Consider the following 18785-nt stretch of genomic DNA (forward strand, 5'->3'; position numbering starts at 1 on the left):
TGCCACTTAATGTTGCATGTAAAGGGACAGGGAGACTTTTTGGATGTCAGTATTTTGCTGTCATCCATAAAGAATCATAATCTTGTCATTTATCTTCCACTAATCTGTGCGACACAAACGGAAAAAGGGGGATTGTTGGTTTAATTTGTGCTCCTGCAGCTGGAGCTGAGTGGAGTATTTGAGGCGAGAGTTCCCCCTGGAATAGTTTGACAAATGGTATGGTCTGAGGCGGCACGGCTGGTAGTCTGAAGCTGGAAGTGCACCGGCAGTCTGTCTAGTTTTAGGAAGGAGAAAACAGAGACAGAGGAAAGGAAAAGCGAAGTCGTGTCGGCCACAGCAGAGCATCTCCCGTCTTTTCCCGTCTCGTCATGACCATGTACAAAGGCAGGCGTCGCAACCAGAGATGTGAGTATCAGAGGCGTCAATCATTGAGGACAGAGGAGTTTATGTCGCTGAAGTTAAACCCGTCGGTTCTCACATTTGGCTTCATACTGTTAAATAGGACGATGGGAAACCCTGTCAGTCATTTCGGTGTTTTAACGTTTAGTAAATGATTAAAAGTTGGTAAATTAGGGAGCTTCTTGAGGTCTGCTTCACTTCACCTTTAACTTAGATGATATGGCTTAAACACATTTTTGTCTTCGTCAAGCGGAGACTCTCAAATTACCGAGACACTGGCCGATAATTGTTAAATTAGCTACATATACTACTTGCAGAGCTGGTGGTTTTCTGATGTCTGTCATTTTAATGAAGTCTTCGTCCCCTTCATTGTGCTTCTTTTCCCGTTGCCCAGTATGTGTCAGCAATTGCATGTAAATTGGAAATTTCAAGGAAATAAAAGTGATCATTATTCTACCGTAAAAGGCGAATCAACGGAGTTACAACAATTAATCAGAAAATGAATCATCAACTTTTTTTGATAATGGATTAATCAGTAATTTATGTCATTTTTTTTCAAGCAAAAATGCCACAATATGTGCTGGTTCCAGTTTTTCACGTGAGGACTTAATGCTTTTCTTCATCATACATGATTTTGGCTGAACAAAAACTAGACATTTGAATACATCTCCCTGGGCTGTGGTGGATTGAAATAGGCTTTTTATATTTATAATATTTATTTATTTATTTATTTTACCATTTTTGTGACATTTTAGTGTAGATTAATCAGTAATGAAAATTGTAGTTGCAGCCAATCATGCAGGATACTCATTAATATGCCATGCTAATATAGTAATAGTTTATGATTTCAGACAATATAAATCCTTTTTCATCCTCTTTACAGGAAGTGTGTGAAAGACTCCTTTTCACTGTGACTTGATCACAGGCAGGAGAGTGCTGCCTAAACGGCTAAACATGTATTTGAATCTATTTAGACACTACACTCATTTAAAAGCTAAAGTGGCTGTCTTGAGAGTGGAAAAGTTGCATGTTCAGAAAACACCGCAGAGGTGCCTGTGAGCAAGGTGCTGTATGTCTCTCCTGATTGCTTTTTGTGGGGCTGCTCAGTGGTTGATTGCACATGGCCGCTCCAGGTGTGTGTGTGCACCTGTGAAGCAGAGTGCTGGTGGAAAGATTTTTTGGCATGGTTAGCATCTCTGGGTAAATGAATTTCCAATTGTGTTCATCTTCTCATGACTCGTTAGATTTCATTGTGACCTTTTTCTGGGGTCATGACCCAAAGGTGTTGTCAAATATCAAAATATTTTCTGTGAATTGACTAAGTGACTAATCAGCCAACTGTTTCAGGTCCAACACAAAAGAGTCTGCGGCCAGTGATGGGTAACACAGGCCAGATGTGTGAGGTGGAATGTGATTTATTTTTTTTCCAGTTGTAACTCCCCACCATGTATGATTCTCAGTGTTTCCACAGTCAGCCCATGAATGAGTAGACAGATGTACAAGTAGTTTCTGGCAGGTGGCAGCTGTCCGTTTGTTTTCCAGCTGCTTGCACAGATTAGCGATCGTGTGGTTAGGTGGAAGTGATGGACCAGCTCCAGGGGTTAAGATGCTTCAAAGCGTTTCACTTAAAAGCAACAAACTGACATCACAAGAAAAGATACCAAAACAGAAAAGGAGGAAAAGTGCATTATCAACTCAGGAGAGATGAAAGACTAAATTATCTTTACCCTCAGGCTATGGCAATATGCTCATTATTATTTAATGCAAAAATCAACATGAACCAATGTTGGGATGAACCACAAATGCGGCATCAAAATTTTAGCTTCTGTGCTGCTGGTTTGTGTCTTTGGATTTAAGAACGTTCACCTTCTAATAGTTGTATTCCCAGTACGTTATGCTGACTCCAGCCAAGCTGAAAATTTAGCAATTCCACATCACGTTCTCCTTAATGAACCATAGCTCAGCAGGTCTAATGAAAATAGTTTTATCAGATGCTCAGGAGCTTGGGGATGAGCTGCCAAAATGTATGTGCTGCCAACTAACTATTTTCCTCAAGAGGGCGAAAGAGCAAAGTACAAGGAATTCATTAAGGAAGGACAGGCTGTCAAGTAATTAATCCACGTCCCAGCCATAACAAAAACTGTTACAGCCTCGAGGTGCTCGTCCTGATTGGAATCAGTCGGGACATGATAGACTTTAGATCAGGCCATGTAGCTCGGAGAGAGTTGACACAGTAATTTGAGTCGCTGTCAGTGAGGTCTGGAGGCTCGCAGGGTGATAGTTTGCTCCCTGTGTAAATGGTTTCAACCTACAGTGTATATAAGATTTACATTATTCACACAGTTCATTTTTGGACTAGTATTTACATTCTTACTGGTAAGACTGAACCATTGTGTTGCATAGAGAATTTAATTAAACATGTCTACAATTCAGTTTTGTGTGAAGTGTGAATTCTAGATATCTCAACAATTATGTTCATTATTGATTTTGCCATTTATTTTATTGATGTTATTCAATTGTTTGGTCTCTAAAATATCAGATAGTAGTTAAAAAAAAAAAAATGCACATCATAATTTTGCTCATGTTTTCAAAATGTAGCCTTGCAGGTTTTCACTTCCATCAGCTTGGTTTGCATGCATGCAAGAGTTTTTTTTTTTTTTTTTTTTTTTTTTTTTTTTTTTTCCTAAACTTTATTCAAAATGGCATTTAAGACATGTTGCCCTGGCGACTGTATTCTAATTGTGATTGGTTGGTTTGTAGACAGATGTCACAGCAGCAGTCACACTGTGAGAACTTCATCCTGAATGTGTGACGTTGACTGACATTTGCCGCAGGCTGTCTTTAGGTTGACTGTTTGTAAGCCTACAAATTTAGCCGCCCTACCACTAGGCTAACAGCGTCTCCATGGTAACAAACAGTGACACCTGCTGTGCAGTGGCACCACATGACAAAAAAGCTTCACTACGCTATGGAGCAACCAAAAAGAGGTTTTCAGAAAACACAGTAACCTGTTACAAAATGCACAGCAATGAGGACATTGTCAGTTTTTTGTTTTTTTTTGTTTGTCCATGAAAACTGTTGACGAGTCAGCACAAGTACCGAGCCCTGCCTCATTAAGAAGCCACAGCAGAACAGGTCTGCACTGCGTAGAGATTTTATGCTAATGTTGAATTTCATGCCGTTAACTGTTGAGTGAACGGAGCTGAGCATTATGATGTGGTTTCTCATTTAGTTGTTGTTAGTTTTTAGTTTGAATATAATCTTAATTTACCTTGAATTCATGGCAAATTAGTCCCACTTAGGGTAGTGAAGCACTAGACACCTTTTGTGCAAAGGATGAATTTAGATATCAATGGAAAAGTCTACGTCATAGTTACAGTTTCCCTTTGGAGACTGGTTTCAGGTTTTACTGCTTATATGTTGAACTTTTCATTTGTAAGAGGAAGATTTCTTTATTGAAACATCCAATAGTTTTGCCCTTACATAAAAACGCCTGATTGTCAGACTATCCATAATTACCATATATCTGTAGTCTCTGTATGTGTAAATGCATTGTTACTAGGTATAATTGCATTGTGAGTCATCAAGATAATGATGACCTCAAGATAATGAGTGTACACACATTAGTGCATACTTGCATATACCCAGACACACAGTGGTGTCGCAGGGTGTGTGCTTTCTCGACCTGTCACTCACCCTGCTCTGCTTGAGGAAAACACGCTCTCAGGTGTAATAAAAACAGGAAGCCGCCTGTGCCCTTGAGCCAAGATCAGAGATTATTCAAGTCTTCCCTGTCAGATTTACAGGGTGAAAGAACACAGCGTAGATTGAATCTGCGACCGCTGTCATGCAGGATGTCTCTTAGTCGCACATTTGTATTCACACAGGTGCCTGGATGATCTCTTAATCAAATACCGCTCACCTGCTCAGGGGATGCGTGCAGCAGCAGAGATGGAGTTTGTTATGTGGCAGAAGTGATGGTTTGCCTGCCAAAAGATTATGTTTAGGCATTAGTTCAGGGAGGAAATGTGCTGCCACTTACTTCCCAATTATTCCCATTACACGTTTCCTAAGAGCCATAGATTAGGGAAGACAGGGTTAAAAGGCCCAGTTGCTTTGTAAAGTCTTTTCCAATGTATTGTTACCTATGGTAACCCCAGTCAAGAGGAAACTTGCTAATACACTATCATTCAGCTTGTGCATGGCTAAATAGATGCAGCACAAGGGCTATACACTCATTAAGCTGCTTTTTCCTTTTCAAATCAAGACCATCACAGTGACTGTAATTCAAATTTGTGTGTGTGCATGCGTGTGTGTGTGTGTGCTCGCGTGTGCCATGACTGTCATTGTCTGTTCCCAGTCCAGTTAAAATGGCTCCACACCACCAGAGATGAAGAGCTGAAGGGCAGGCTGAGCTGAGGCGTCTATATCTAACTAAAATAGACACACACATGCACTAACACAGCAACACACTCACAGGTAATTTGGTAGCTTCATTAATATGAATGAAGACAAACTGAGAGGGCCCTGAGGTAGTGATGATTGTATTGTTGCAGTGTAGATGGATAAAACTGTTAGTGAACTCAGCCACATCCTTCCCGTAAGAAATGATCAGTTAAAATAAAAAACGGGGTCACGCAAAGCCTGCAATTGATGCTTTCATCTTGTACATAGATGAGGGGAGACAGTGGAAAAACCCTCCTTTGACCTCCGAGACTGTGATTTTAAAGCTGCTAGACTAGACTGCAAGAATAAGCAAAAAAAACAACCTGAGAGAAGGTTTTATAGTGCTCTGTTGCAGAGAAGTCCTGCTTCATGCTGGAAGAAATGGCTGAAATTAATGCCACTATATGAATAAAAGATATTTCTGTGGTATAATATGTATCAGTATGAAGCAAATACTATCTGTAAATCTCATTTCAAGACTTATCTTTATTTTTTTAAAGGGTTTTAATGCTTCTTTGCCCCAATTTGTTATTTTTCAGCTTTTTTTTCCTTGACTTTGATGTGAATATTTACTAAAATGCTTTTTATCATATTTTTTTTGATCTGTGAAGCACTTTGTAAATCAGGTTTTGAATAGACAGAAAACTACAACGTTTTTATTATTGATCGAAATGGAAAACCTTAAACCCAACCTTATTAATATTAGTATAATAATGTATAATATTAGAATCCAATTTTCATGTTACTGGTGAAACCCACCTTTCTTATGCTAAGAAAAAAAAGTTGGTGTTGGACAAAATGATGGATCTTCTCAGCCCATGTAAATCTGTAACCAGAATCACCAGTTGTGTTTGTGACCAAGTAGCCACTCGAGGGGTGTTTGCATTCTGAAAATCTTTAGTACTATGATGCATTTTCTGTAACCAACATGGACCACAGATGTTGTGAAATCAACCAGGATTTATATTTAGGATTAATATTAAGGATATAATTTAAATTACCAATCTTGTTTGTTTTATTTCTTTTTCTGTCTTTCTTTTTCTTTTTACCTTTTTACCCTTAAATTACACAGTAAGAACCAACCTTTTAACAGTTTTTCCCTAAGGGAAAGGTTTGTGTCCAGAACTGTACCTCAACGATACCCAGTATAGTAGAGTATGTTTCTCCCTTCCTCTAAAAGTCCCATTTGTCACTCCCTTACCCACAGTCTTGTTTTCAAGTACCAGTAAATATTCTATTGGTACCATATTCATAAAATAAACCGCTGGCTGTATTATAAAGTGTTTTATTTTTGTCAATATGATTGTGTCCACTGAACTGCATATAAAGTAATACTTCTTTCTTGTTTCATATTCGCATACATAAGCTCGGTCTGTGGAGCTGTGCCAGTAAAAACTTTAACCTTCTTATTGGCACATTGCAGTCCGGTGTTAAGAGTCTTGTGCAAATACAGCTTGACAACATTGTCTCATTAGCAGCTATAACATTTTAACCAGAGCTGAACAAGAACAGCCTCTCAGGAGTCAAGAGGAAGGCCAGTGGTTTTACACTATCTGTGCCTGACTTTTTATGTAGTCTGTCAATTTGTCTTGATGTTATTCTGCCGCGGCCATCTCGCTCATAATGGCTTCAACATGAAGTCGCTTTTTATATTCCCTCTCAGTGCAATGCTGCATACAGTTTACAGTATCAATCAAGTCCTAAGTGGCTATTGCTTAGCAACACAATCTCTATCTCCCCTATCTCCAGCCTCAACTTTCTTTATGGTTACACACTTAAACAACTCAGTCTGGAAGCATACAAACATACACACGCACATACACACATTCATGCCATTTTTGTGTATGATTAGTATAATGACTGTAATTAATCAGATGCTCGGTGTGTGTCTGTCGGGGGTTGGGGGTGTTGTGAGGTGGCAGTCTTCATTTTACTGCTCGGCTCTCTCTTTAATGACCCTAGCAGCGGACCAGAGGGGAGCAGACTTTACAATGTGAACCATTCCTCACATCTTCCTTGAGCCTAATGATAATGATACAGCGGTCTCCGTGCACCTGAGACCTACTGATACATCCCCAATCCATTAGTCCATTAGGGAGAGTGAGGAGGGAAAAGAGGGAATAAAGAGAAAGAGGGAGAGACGGTGCGGGCTCCAAACATAGCACCACGGGTGATCTGCAGACAATGTGTTGGAAGATCCAGACACAGGTGCAGCTGCTTGTGCGTGCGTGCGTGCGTGCGTGTGTGTGCGTGTGTGTGTGTGTGTGTGTGTGTGTGTGTGTGTGTGCGCATGTGAGCCAGAGGTGTGAAAACAGAAACAAAGAAAAAGAGAGATCTTGTTTACTGTAGTCTGAAATATTTTGCATTTTATTAATCAAGCTCAGTGCATTAACACCACTGCTCAGGATTTCATTATCAACCAGTGCGACGCCTTCAGCAAATTGACTCAACTTCAGCTCCTGTCATGACATTTGCCACAGCGTGATCCCCAGGGCAGTTGATGCAAAGCTGATGTTTTATCTGTGCAACTTTTTGAAGCTATGAAGAGGTGACTCATCCACCACTCAGGGATTTCTCCCGCTTTTGTCAGTGCGAGGCTGGGTGTGTGTGACGAAGGCAGTGTTTGATATTTGTTTGTGTTTTGGTGTATGACCTTGAGCAGCACTCAAGGCTGATTGAGCTGAGTTTGAGCATCAGCAGTGACAACAAGCCGACAGACTAAACCCAGCGATACCAACTCGGTTTAACGCAGAGGGGCTCTTGGCAGGTAGAAGGAGCTGTCAGTCATCAGAAGAGCCATGAGGTGTGTACAGATGAGTTACAGAAGTCTGCTAATGCATTTGAAGGACATTTTTACTTTTGTCTTTCTACATGGGTGAAAAACACTATCGTAACATTGACTCAAAGTTCTATTTTGCACAATGTCTCGTTTGTCTCAAGGCTCTTAAAATCTTTAAAAACTTTTCAGCCTCTCCGCTCTCCGTTTGAGTCTTTGAGGACCACGATGGACTGATATGAACTCACTAAATAAATCAATGCTTTCTACCTCAATTCACCTGCTTAGTCTCATCACACAGAACCCTGCAGGAGCTTAGATAGGCCCAGCTAACAAACACTTCCATAAGAAGTTCATTTATTTAAAGTTTATTCATTTAACTTTTGGTTAGTTGATTAATAGCTAAATGAAATCCCGTAATTAGTTAACAGACCTCAAAGTCATATATTCAGTCAGTCATAAACAATATTAAACAAGGCAGCTCCTCACATTTGAGAAGTTGTTACAAGAAACTACTCAGACTTTTACTTTCCAGCGTAATAATGTCATTCATTTTCTGTTCATTTTATTTATTTTTTTATAATTTCAGTCATAGCCATCTGTGAATAATTCTTCAACTTTCTGTTCCATCCAAATCTTCAATTGATGAAGATACAATTTTGTCTTAAAAGTGCTTAATTAATTTAATTAGTCCAAAATGATTTTGCAACATCAGCTAATAAATCTAACAAAATCAAACTTTATAGCACTTTTGTGACAAGACTGTAAAGTTTCTTCACATAAGAATAAAGATTTATAAACAGCAGTTAAAAAAAAATGTATATAAACTCCTCCTTATGCACCACCATTAAGTTATACTTCCTGACTAATTTTGAACATACACATATGTATAGAAGAATATATTCATGTATGTATGTATGTATGTATGTATGTATGTATGTATACATACATACATACAAGAATATTAATATTAGAATAAGAATATTCTAATGTTTGAGATATACTTTGCATATTGACAAGAGAAACAGGCAATACCCTTTTTATTTTTCTTAATGATCACTTTGACCCAATAACCTGCAGAACTCAAAGTCTTAGAACAAAACCCCAAACCTTTGTGCTTAATGATACATGTACATACATACCTGACCAAAATACACTGCCCAATGTACAATATACATCTTGAAATGTTTATTTCGGGCCAACAACTAAATCAACTCAACACATAGTTCTAATCGCATATTATTACTTAAAGCAACAAGAATCGCAGTGCATTAATGAATGCATGGCTAACATGGATTTTTACCTGTTTTAAAATTATTATTTTTCCTTGTATTAGTACAAATTATTACTAAAAAAATAAAACAACTTATCCAGTTTTTTTTCTACAGAAACCTCAGTCAGTGCACAGCAGGTCTGCTGAATATGTACAAATGTCAAATTTATCTATAGACTATAGAGAATTCGAAACATAGAAGCAAAGGAAACTCCTCAGGTCAACAACTGCTTACAAATTCAATACAAGATACAAAATTTATATGATGATCTCATATTGTCTGGAAATTGTTAATGAAATCACTGACCCACAAAATAAAGTTTTGCCAATAAATGAATGGCTGTTTCTAAACACCAGCATTGTTTTTCAGTTCCTTGTACCATTTTTGTTTTAGCTTAATTGTCTTTCTGCAAAATGTTTTATGTTATGTGCATGTAAAAAAAAAATGATGCTGATATCAAACAGGCCAATATTTGTACATTTTATCTGCCATTGTATATCTTGAGTACATTTTGTTCAGTAAATGTCACAGCATTGTTGATTATATTGAACTTGGTTATATCTCCGTCAACAAAACACAACTGTCAAAACAGAACAGACTGTACCGACTCTACTGTCTATTCAGTGAAATGAGTTTGTGCTTCAAAGACTGACGGTGTCCTTCGGGCATCATGATGAATACCACTGTATTCATGTTTTGAACAATATTAAGGGCTTTGATATCAAAGTGAATGGCCATTGTATATACTTTCTTTATAAAGTTTAAGGTTGATAATTGTATAGTAAGAAATTCTGCCTCTTCAGTGACTGTGAATCTGCAGGTTTAACTGCAAAGATTTCAGCTCTGTGTAAAAGAATGCTGGGAAAGTTTCCCACATGAAATCCATTCCTCTAAGATGGAAAAACAAATCTGTCATTTCAGCCAAGAGATGAAATTTAGAAGACAGTGAGAAGTGATTTAAGGGAATCAGCCCTCCAGCATTTGCCAGTGACGCCCTTCCTCTAATCTTTTTTCCCCCTCAAAAGAAAATTCTCTAATTAGCAGTTGGGATACTGAGAGCTGCTTGGTGTGGTTTTCTTTGTCACTTTTTTCACTTCAAATGGAGAGTAACGTGTTTCAGCTCTTCAGTTTAGTCTGAAAAATGGGTGGTGGTCAAGCTATAAAGAAGTATGTTCTCAGTTTCTTAAAATAAGCTATTTGGAGATTTTGACAATAGATGTGTGTTGGACCAATGTGTGGAACGAGGCTGCAATTTTTTTATTTATTTTTTTTAAATGATTGATTTAAAGACTAGGTTTACATTTTTCAAGTCTGCTCTGAAACAATACATAAATGCACGAGTACATAACATCATTTTCCCTGTCCATACTAACTGTAAAGAGATCCCTGTTTGATGCTATTCCAATGTAGGACATGAGGCACAAAATCCCTGCTCCTCTTCATGTGTAAAAATACATTCTGAAGCTTAACCAAAGCTATTATGAAGCTTTAGCAGAGTCAAATTGGTATCTTCAAAAGCTTTTTCTCAAACTATTACTCAGAACCATTAATCAATTAATCATTTCAATATGAATTTTTTTTTATTAAATGTTTGCTAGTTCAAACTAACTAAATGCATCATTATCACAACATTGATATTCATTTTGTTTCCAGACATCAACATGGCAGGAGAGCCAAAACCATACAGGCCTAAGATGGGCTCCAAGAGGCCTCTCTCGTCACTCTACAGGTCTGCGTGAAATGTGTGTCTTATTTTACTGTATCAGTTGGATATTGCTTTGCTGACCTGCTTTTCTCGCTCTACATACATATATAACATATAAAGAGTTAGTGAACTTGAGAGCCAGATTTTGTTCATGTTGACATAGCCAGGCTTGTTGTTTCCACCCTTTTTTCCCCCAGTCTGTGTGCTAAGCTAGGCTAACTGGCTGCTGGCTGCAGCTTCATTACAGCACAGACATGAGAGTGGCATCTTCTCATCTAACTCAAGAAAGCAATAAAACATAATTCCCAAAATGTTGAACTATTTCAGACAGCTCAAAATAAATCTGTGTGTGTGTGTGGGTGGGTGTCGCATCATTTTAATACTGCAAAAATAAAATTCTCGTTTATGTTCCCAGTGGCTACGAGTTTGACTATGACTACTACAGAGACGATTTCTACAGCAGGTATGTAAATGGTAAATAACAGCACAATCAGGCTGTGCTTTGTCTTTGCACTTTGTTTTAACTTTTCATATGGCTTTTTCAATCTCTTTTCTCATGATTTTTGCCCTTCAGTGTAAACTTTCCTTTCTCCCCATTTCCAAGACAGCTACTTAGATAAAGATGAGTTTTTAGCGGAATAGCCCCATTTCCATCTGAGGCCAAGTAACTACATTATCATAGGCATAATGAATGTCATATTGGGGAGGTTTTTATTCCTCTCCGTTGGGCTTACTAATGATGCTTTTATCCGCATAGGCGAGTACTGAATGTCAGATAGTCCCCCAGCTGGTCATTTGCGCTGGCAAGGCAAAGAATGCATCTTCCTTCTGACATTTTCATTGGTTTGTTTACTTCCTCTGATTTGCAATATCCCAGAGAGTCAATCCTTCAGCTTTGAATCATTATTGCTATTTTAGCAATTTGATATGTCATCGGCGACAGGGAACAGCATTTGATTGAATGGTTGTGGCATTGTTCAATATGTACAGCCATCGTGCAGACATCTTTTGCAGCATGTCTATTAGGTGCTTTGTAAGCATTTCTTGTTGCTCGAATAACAACATCAATGCACCACAGAAATGACTGGGGAAAAAAACCAGCAACTTGATGACACACTTTGCTGTTCGGTTACCTCTCCCTTTCTTTTACAGACATGTTCCTGCAGTGTAATACCTTTGTAACATTTCTATTGTTGCTGAGATTGCTACAACTGTATTTTTCATGTGTCTTCAGACTCTTTGAGTACCACGGTCGTGTGGTGCCTCCAACCCGGGCTGTGATCCCCATCAAACGTTCGCGACTAGTTGTCCCGTCCACGCGCAGAGCCAAATCATCCTTTCCAGTCAGAGCTTGTTCTTCCTCTTCTTCCTCCTCCTCGTCCTCCTCTCGAGCACTCAATGCTGGCTCTTCCATCACAGGACCTAAATGTATGTTCCCTTTTTGTTCCTCTAGTTCACTTTTTCCTGCTCTGTTTTTGTATTCTGTATTTTTTTTGTAGTTTTGATCGTTATTTTGTTTAGGACTGCAACAAATGGTCATTTTCATTATTGTTTAATTAGCCTGTTATTATCTTAATTAATTGATTAATCATTTAGTCTGTATAATAGATAAATACATTTTAATTTTCCAGAGCCAATAGTGAAAATTTTTATTTTGACCAACCAAAACTATAAAACCCAAATATGTTAAATTGGCTATCATATAAGACAGAAGAAGAAAAGCAACTTATCCTTGCGTTTGTGTTTTTTGCATCAAAAATCACAGTTTCCCTGAGATGAAGGTAACGAACTCAAAAACCAGTTTACAGTCATAGAAAACAAAGTAAAAGCAGGAAATCTTCACTTCAAAGAAGCTGGAAGAAGTGAATTTTTGACATTTTTTTTCTTGGGAATGGACTCTTAATCGATTATCAGTGCTGATTAATTTTCTGTCAGTTATCTCATCGACTACTTGTTTCAGCTGTAGACAGTAGACAAGCCAACGGTAAAAGACGATTTCTTCTTTCTGCCAGTCCAAGATTTCAGCCATTAAAGCTGCTCTCAGCAATATGTTTTATATTATCAGTGGTTCAACTGACTTTGTATAATGTGAGATTTCTCATCTTAGTGTTTTGGTTTTACAGCTGCAACTTCAATGTTTTGGTTCATTCTCACCAATCTTAGCATTGTTTTCAGCAAAACAAACACCATCTCTGATAAACCCACAGTATTCTTCCAGCACAGCACCAAAGGGTTGTCATTCAAAGACTAGCTGGTAAACATAGTGGAACATTTAGCAGTTAAAGAGTTAGATATTTATCTGAAATTGATTATAAATCACTGCTGGTGTCTGCTGGATGTGTAAATAAGCAACTTTATGAGGTGTTCAGTTTGTTGTACTGCTCTCAATTAATACAAGTTTAAGTTGGTGAGTAGAGTGTTATTGTTGCAGAATGGTGGCCAAAACTACAAAAATATGATTCATGTTGTATGAAATCAACCTTTCTTCAATTGTTCCATAGTTTGCACTGCTCATACTTGTACAGATATTAATCAGTATTCTCCCCACAATGCAGCACAGTGAAATATCAAACTTTCTTCCCCATGCCCTTTCACTGATTGAGCCTCAGCCACATTTCTGGCAATGAACGTACCCTTCAAGACATTTCAGAGCAGAGCAGTGCAGCAGCTGTTCCTGCTGTCACTGTGTCTGTTTCCTTGTCAAACATCACATTAACTATGCTTTTTTAACTTTATTAATGTATGCTCACAGTGAAGACAGACCAGCTCCTAACAATCAAAAAGGAGCTGTCACAGATCAAGACCAAGATCGACTCACTGCTGGGAAGGCTGGAGAAGTTTGAGCGGCAACATCGCTCTGACGCCGGTGAGATTTGACAGAGGGGAGGGAGAGCCTGTCTGCTAGAGGGCTTTGCATGTATACACTGGGAAAAGACAGAGAGTGCTCACTAGGTATCGAAATAAAAGATGCAGAGTCTTTGAGGAAAAAGGACAAAGGGATATAGAAAATATCAAAGGCTTATAGAGTAGCTTGTCTGAAAAAAAGCTCAGTTCAATAAATCCATTATGTTCTGATGTTAACTGCCAATCTTTCTCTCTCTGTCTCTCTTTCTCTTTTGCCAGAGATACAGAGGAAACAAGAGGAGGTGTGTGAATGTCTCCATGGAGATGCAGCAGACCACTTTGGTGGAGAGGAAGCGGAGGGGACAGCCGAGGTGGAGGCGGGGGAGATGACGGACGGCGGCGAAGACGACTTTGAAGATGAAGGCACCAGCGACATGGTGAGCAGGCCAAGTAACTATTTCCAGTCTCAGCAAGGAGTAAGTGGGGTTACTGAGTTCCTTTGTGTCTGAAGTAAATGCAAATGTGTCCAAGTCAAGTTATGTGTGTGTGTGTGTGTGTGTGTGTGTGTGTGTGTGTGTGTGTGTGTGTTAGCTGTACATCTTATTTAATAAATCACAATCTCAGGCATTTTGGGAAATACACTTATGTACTTTTCTTTTTGGTGAAGAGTTAGATGAGATGATATCACTCTCATGTCTGTGCAGTAAGTGTGAAGCTATAGCTGGGACCCAGTTATCTTAGCACAAAGACTGGAAATAAGGGACAAATTGTTGTTTTTACACTTTAGTTTTTGTACAGATTAAACAAACAAGATATAACATATTAGGGAGATTTAGAGGTGCTGGTATTCGGATTATATTACATTTGGACAGAGGCATGTATCCATTCTTTGTGCTAAGCTAAGACCAAAATGTCCAACTATTCCTTTAAAGGATAAATTGTGTCCTAGTGTGAACTACATTTATTTATCTCCTAATTTAATTAGACCCAATACACAATCAATAACTAGTGTTTCTCCTGTTACTAGAGCTGGTTGTTATAATACAATGCCTGCAAGCGATTTTTTTTTTTATGTCTGTAGTTGTTATGACCCCAAGCTGGTCTAGGGGAAAGGGGAGTAGCATAAGACTAGATAAAGAACTCAAGGAGTCATATTATTCAGATTCTCAAAGATTTATTGCCAAACATGAAGCACAGTATAATTTCAGGGAGAGCCAAGGCCAAAATAACAAACATAACAACCCTAAATAAAACTATAACCACATTTCGACAGTGTAGTGAGAGATAGACAGGAAATGCATGGAGGGAGAGAGGGGATGACATGCAGTGAATGCCATGGGTCGGACTCGAACCCATGGCACCGAGCCAATGTAGTACGCGCTCTACCAGGTGTGCCCCTGAGGCACCCCACAAAACTACAATAATGACACTAACACAAAACAAAAGGTTCCAACACTAAACTCCCTAACAAACTCTGACTTACACTGATTAAATGGATGTCATCAGGACACTTGTAAAATGTGGGACAGAGGAGGAGACATTAGTACATTGTACGTGGAAGTGCTATTCTGGGTAAAAAAAATAATCCAGTCCTTGGTTTCTTTGACATCATCGATCTTGGGTCTCTTTCCTGATAATATGAAATGATCAAAATCTAAAATGCTTTGTATCCTACATGTATGGTATTTCTCTTAAATGGGGGGAAAAAAAATCTGAAGCCCTGAATGTTAATTAATGGCTGAATAGCCTCTGACTTATGCTACTAGATGCCACCTACAGAACATTAAAACATATGGATGCTGGAAATGCCTGGAAATCCAGTCACACAACCAAATCTGTATTTTCTGATGAAGAAAGGCATGAACTATATAGATGTTTTTCTTAATGTTCCACTTACAAGAATGTATCAAAGTGATGTCTACATTCATCTCCTATTTTTTTTTTCTTGTATTGCAGATAGAGAACCACATATCAGACATTGACAACTGAGTAAGGTCAGTATTTAATCATACTATTTTGCACAATAGAATTTCTTACTTACAAGCAAACAAGCCAATCACTGTACAACATACGCTTTCAACAATTTCATTTCAAGAATGCCCAACAATTCAGACAGCAGTAACACCAACTCAAAACGATCTTCAGCTTGTTTCTATACTTTTAAGCAGAGCGAGAGTGTGAGAAACACTGCTCATCACCTTCCAGTTTAATCCCCCACTCTGTTCTTCTAAATGGACTGTCATTCTCTCCGTCTGGGAGCATATGGAAAGGCAGCTTCTCTGCAGTTATCACTGATGACTGTCTGAACAGCCACAGAGATAGAACTCTGTCTCATCCGCACTTTCCATCAAACGACATTTAAATCTCCCCTGATATTCTTTGTATGAACAAATAGCTGTGAGATTTAATTTGCCTCTTGGCTGACATTTCCTCCCCACTGTCCTCAAGTGCCCGATAACAGAAAGCTTTTTCAGCCGCTCTGAACATGATAGATTGTTAAGTTGATGGCATAATGAACTGTTTGTCCTCGGGTGGATATCTCAGTCAGTGGTTGCAGGTAATATCAGGAGCTCTTAGCATTAGTATATTTTAAATGTTAGTCACAGCCCCCATGCCTCTTCTGTTTTTCCACCCACCTAACCTGAAACTGCAGCCACCTTTTCCCCATATGTTTGCTGTGAAAGACAGTATGACAGTAACAATGAATTTTCACTGCAGTCTGTCTGTTTTTTCATATTTTTTCAAGTTGGGAGAAAGGAAGCCTACAGTACATGAAGTTGGGAGAACAGATACCAGCAACACCTTCTTGATCAAGGAGGTGTATTTGAAATAAAGGAAAGCAATGACAGCAGAAAGAAGAGATTTTCAAACCTGTTTGTTGCTTGTTTGCCTCATTAGAACATGACACTCCTGATGTGTACTTCATGAAAACGCTGGTTATGAATATTCTCCAAACTACAGCAAGATCAACTTCAAAGAGCAATCAATAACTTCCCTTCAAAGTGATTGCCGTTCTGAAAAATAAGGACAATACAGTATATTGTGTGCTTAATATATTATGGTCTGTATTGTGCATAAAAATACAATTACGTTATCAATCAGATGAACCATGAGATGCCCTCTTCTGTTGTACTGCAACTGTATGTTTGTTCTGTTTCTGTGCATTTAAAACTGTAACTGAGCCACAATGCTGGCAGAGAGCTAAATATGAATGTATGAGGAACACATTTTCTTTTACACTTGATTATGTGATTTGCTTTATTTGTACATTTTGCTGAAATGTACAGTATGTAATTTATTCACAATGTCTCCACACAGTATTGTATGCATATCATGTTTGTCATTTGTTATACACGATAAGATGCATTTTAAAATTCTGTTTACAATCTCTTTATGGTAATCAAAAGATGACTATTTTTTACTATCAGCATGTTAAAAACGTGGCTATTATGGATCGTTTGTATTCATTGCATCTGTCACAGCTATGGATGACAACAGTTTTTGAAATAAACACGTTCCTCCCCAAAAAAAAAAAAAAAGTGTTGTGGCTTTCATTTTCACAAACAACCAAAAAACATTGCAGACTGTTTCAGCTCAGTACAAAAACCTTACTTTAACTTAAGGCTTGCAAAACAACTTCAGCAATTTTTTTTTTTAGAACATCTCAATTATTTCAGTTTCAAGTCCAGTGAATAACCTTTGATGGTACAAAGGGAACTAGTAAACCACCCAAGGTTAAAAAGAGGGAATTTAAAAAAAAAAAAATTATGTAATTTCATTCATTTTGAAAACAGGGATTAACTCACAGTTTGCCTAGAGCAAGGGAAGTAAATGCAGCCTTGAAAGTTAATGCAAACAATTCCTAAAGATCTCCCAACTTTTGTTGATGACTTACAATTCCTCTGTCTGCACAAAGGCAGTGTTGGAACAGATTGTGTTATTGCACCCTCATGCATTATTAGGACAATACTATACTGCAGGAAGTACTGCTGCATATTGTTATCAGAATGATGAGAAAAGGGCAAATAACAAAGGAGGACTGACTGGTTGCTTCAGGGGTTCATCCTACAGCAAGATAATTTTGCATAATATAATTGCAAACTTACTGTGTGACTCAATACTTGCGTGACTTTTTCTCCACCCTCAAACCATTTCCAAATCAAATGACCGTAGAACAGGTGAAAAATAAGGCACAGAATAATGCTAAATGTATAAATTCTCCTCTCAAGTTTAATTATAGGATTCCCATAGATTAATCCTATTCTCTAATTGGCTATGAGAATATTCATCTAAGTTTTTTTAATGCAGTGACTTTGAAAACTACAGCCTATGAGAGGTAAATGGTGGCGAGGCAGCAACAGATGGCATTTCTAATTCACTCACTTCATTAGCACCAGATCATCATTTTCACAGGTTAAGGAGGGCCATTGGCAAGGTTGCAGGTATAATTGGTTCTATCATCACTGGATAGCAGCCAGTGAGTACAATGATCAGTCATGCAGCTTCTCTAATAAGGACAAGGTTCAGTGTGTGATGAACTGAATCAATCACCGGCCCGTGTAGCTGCTAGATGAATTATGAGTATAATAGGGGTCAGGATCTCTATAATACATCTGTGATTAGCCATAGCTGAACAAGGATGCACAACTCACAGTTTGCATTGTTTAACAGGCCTATAAGTCAAAGACAGATTGTAATGAAACAGGTTTTATGAATTACTTCTTAGGGAAAGAAAGCATAAAAAGAGCCATTTATATTTAATGTATTACACTATGAATAATTTCAAAATTGCAAGGACTGTCTTCTATCATCATCTTTGTTTGCTATGGTCAACATTGATATATTTCACTCTGACTTTAATGATACCCTAAATTTTGTCATATTTTTCATACACATTTAGGATGATAAAAATCTGTCACAGTTGGCTCATTTGCATGACACTTAAAAATATTTGTGAGGTGTGACATATATTTGTGTCCACATGCAGCACGTCACACAACTTTGTAGTAGAGGCCAAATGCCACTATTAATTATATATTAGCACTATTTCTTAATATATTTTGAACTCCGGTTTTCAGATGCCTATTCAATTTGGATCTATTAAACATACAAAACTATTAAACATTATAGTGTCATTAGTCTATTGTCAAGCTCAATTTTTACATCAACATACTCAAGAGGTCTTTAGCATTTGAACATCTGTAATTAAATGGCAACTGGATAAACTTCATCTGCTGATGAAGATTGTGTGATCTGATGAAAAACTCCAGAACAGCTACTAAATAGGCCTTGAGATGAGGTCATCTTTTCTACCCCTTATGTCTGATGTATGTAACAAGTG

At 38.1% G+C, this 18785-nt stretch overlaps 1 protein-coding gene across 4 annotated transcripts in view; it reads left to right on the plus strand.

The window, feature by feature from the left end:
• The window catches only part of LOC130179382 (RNA-binding Raly-like protein), a 38598-nt gene extending 21615 nt beyond the window's left edge, over window positions 1-16983 (plus strand). For all 4 annotated transcript variants that reach the window (XM_056392324.1, XM_056392325.1, XM_056392323.1 and 1 more), the window contains 7 exons: window positions 10549-10624; window positions 11016-11063; window positions 11835-12028; window positions 13353-13466; window positions 13724-13881; window positions 15401-15438; window positions 16191-16983. In XM_056392324.1, coding sequence (XP_056248299.1) covers window positions 10549-10624; window positions 11016-11063; window positions 11835-12028; window positions 13353-13466; window positions 13724-13881; window positions 15401-15433 — 623 coding nt within the window. In that variant the 3' untranslated portion in view covers window positions 15434-15438; window positions 16191-16983. The remainder of the gene's footprint in view (window positions 1-10548; window positions 10625-11015; window positions 11064-11834; window positions 12029-13352; window positions 13467-13723; window positions 13882-15400; window positions 15439-16190) is intronic.
• The last annotated feature ends 1802 nt before the right edge of the window (window positions 16984-18785 follow it).

The sequence above is a fragment of the Seriola aureovittata genome, chromosome 12 (assembly GCF_021018895.1).
Source record: "Seriola aureovittata isolate HTS-2021-v1 ecotype China chromosome 12, ASM2101889v1, whole genome shotgun sequence".
In the NCBI taxonomy this organism is placed as follows: Eukaryota; Metazoa; Chordata; class Actinopteri; order Carangiformes; family Carangidae; genus Seriola; species Seriola aureovittata.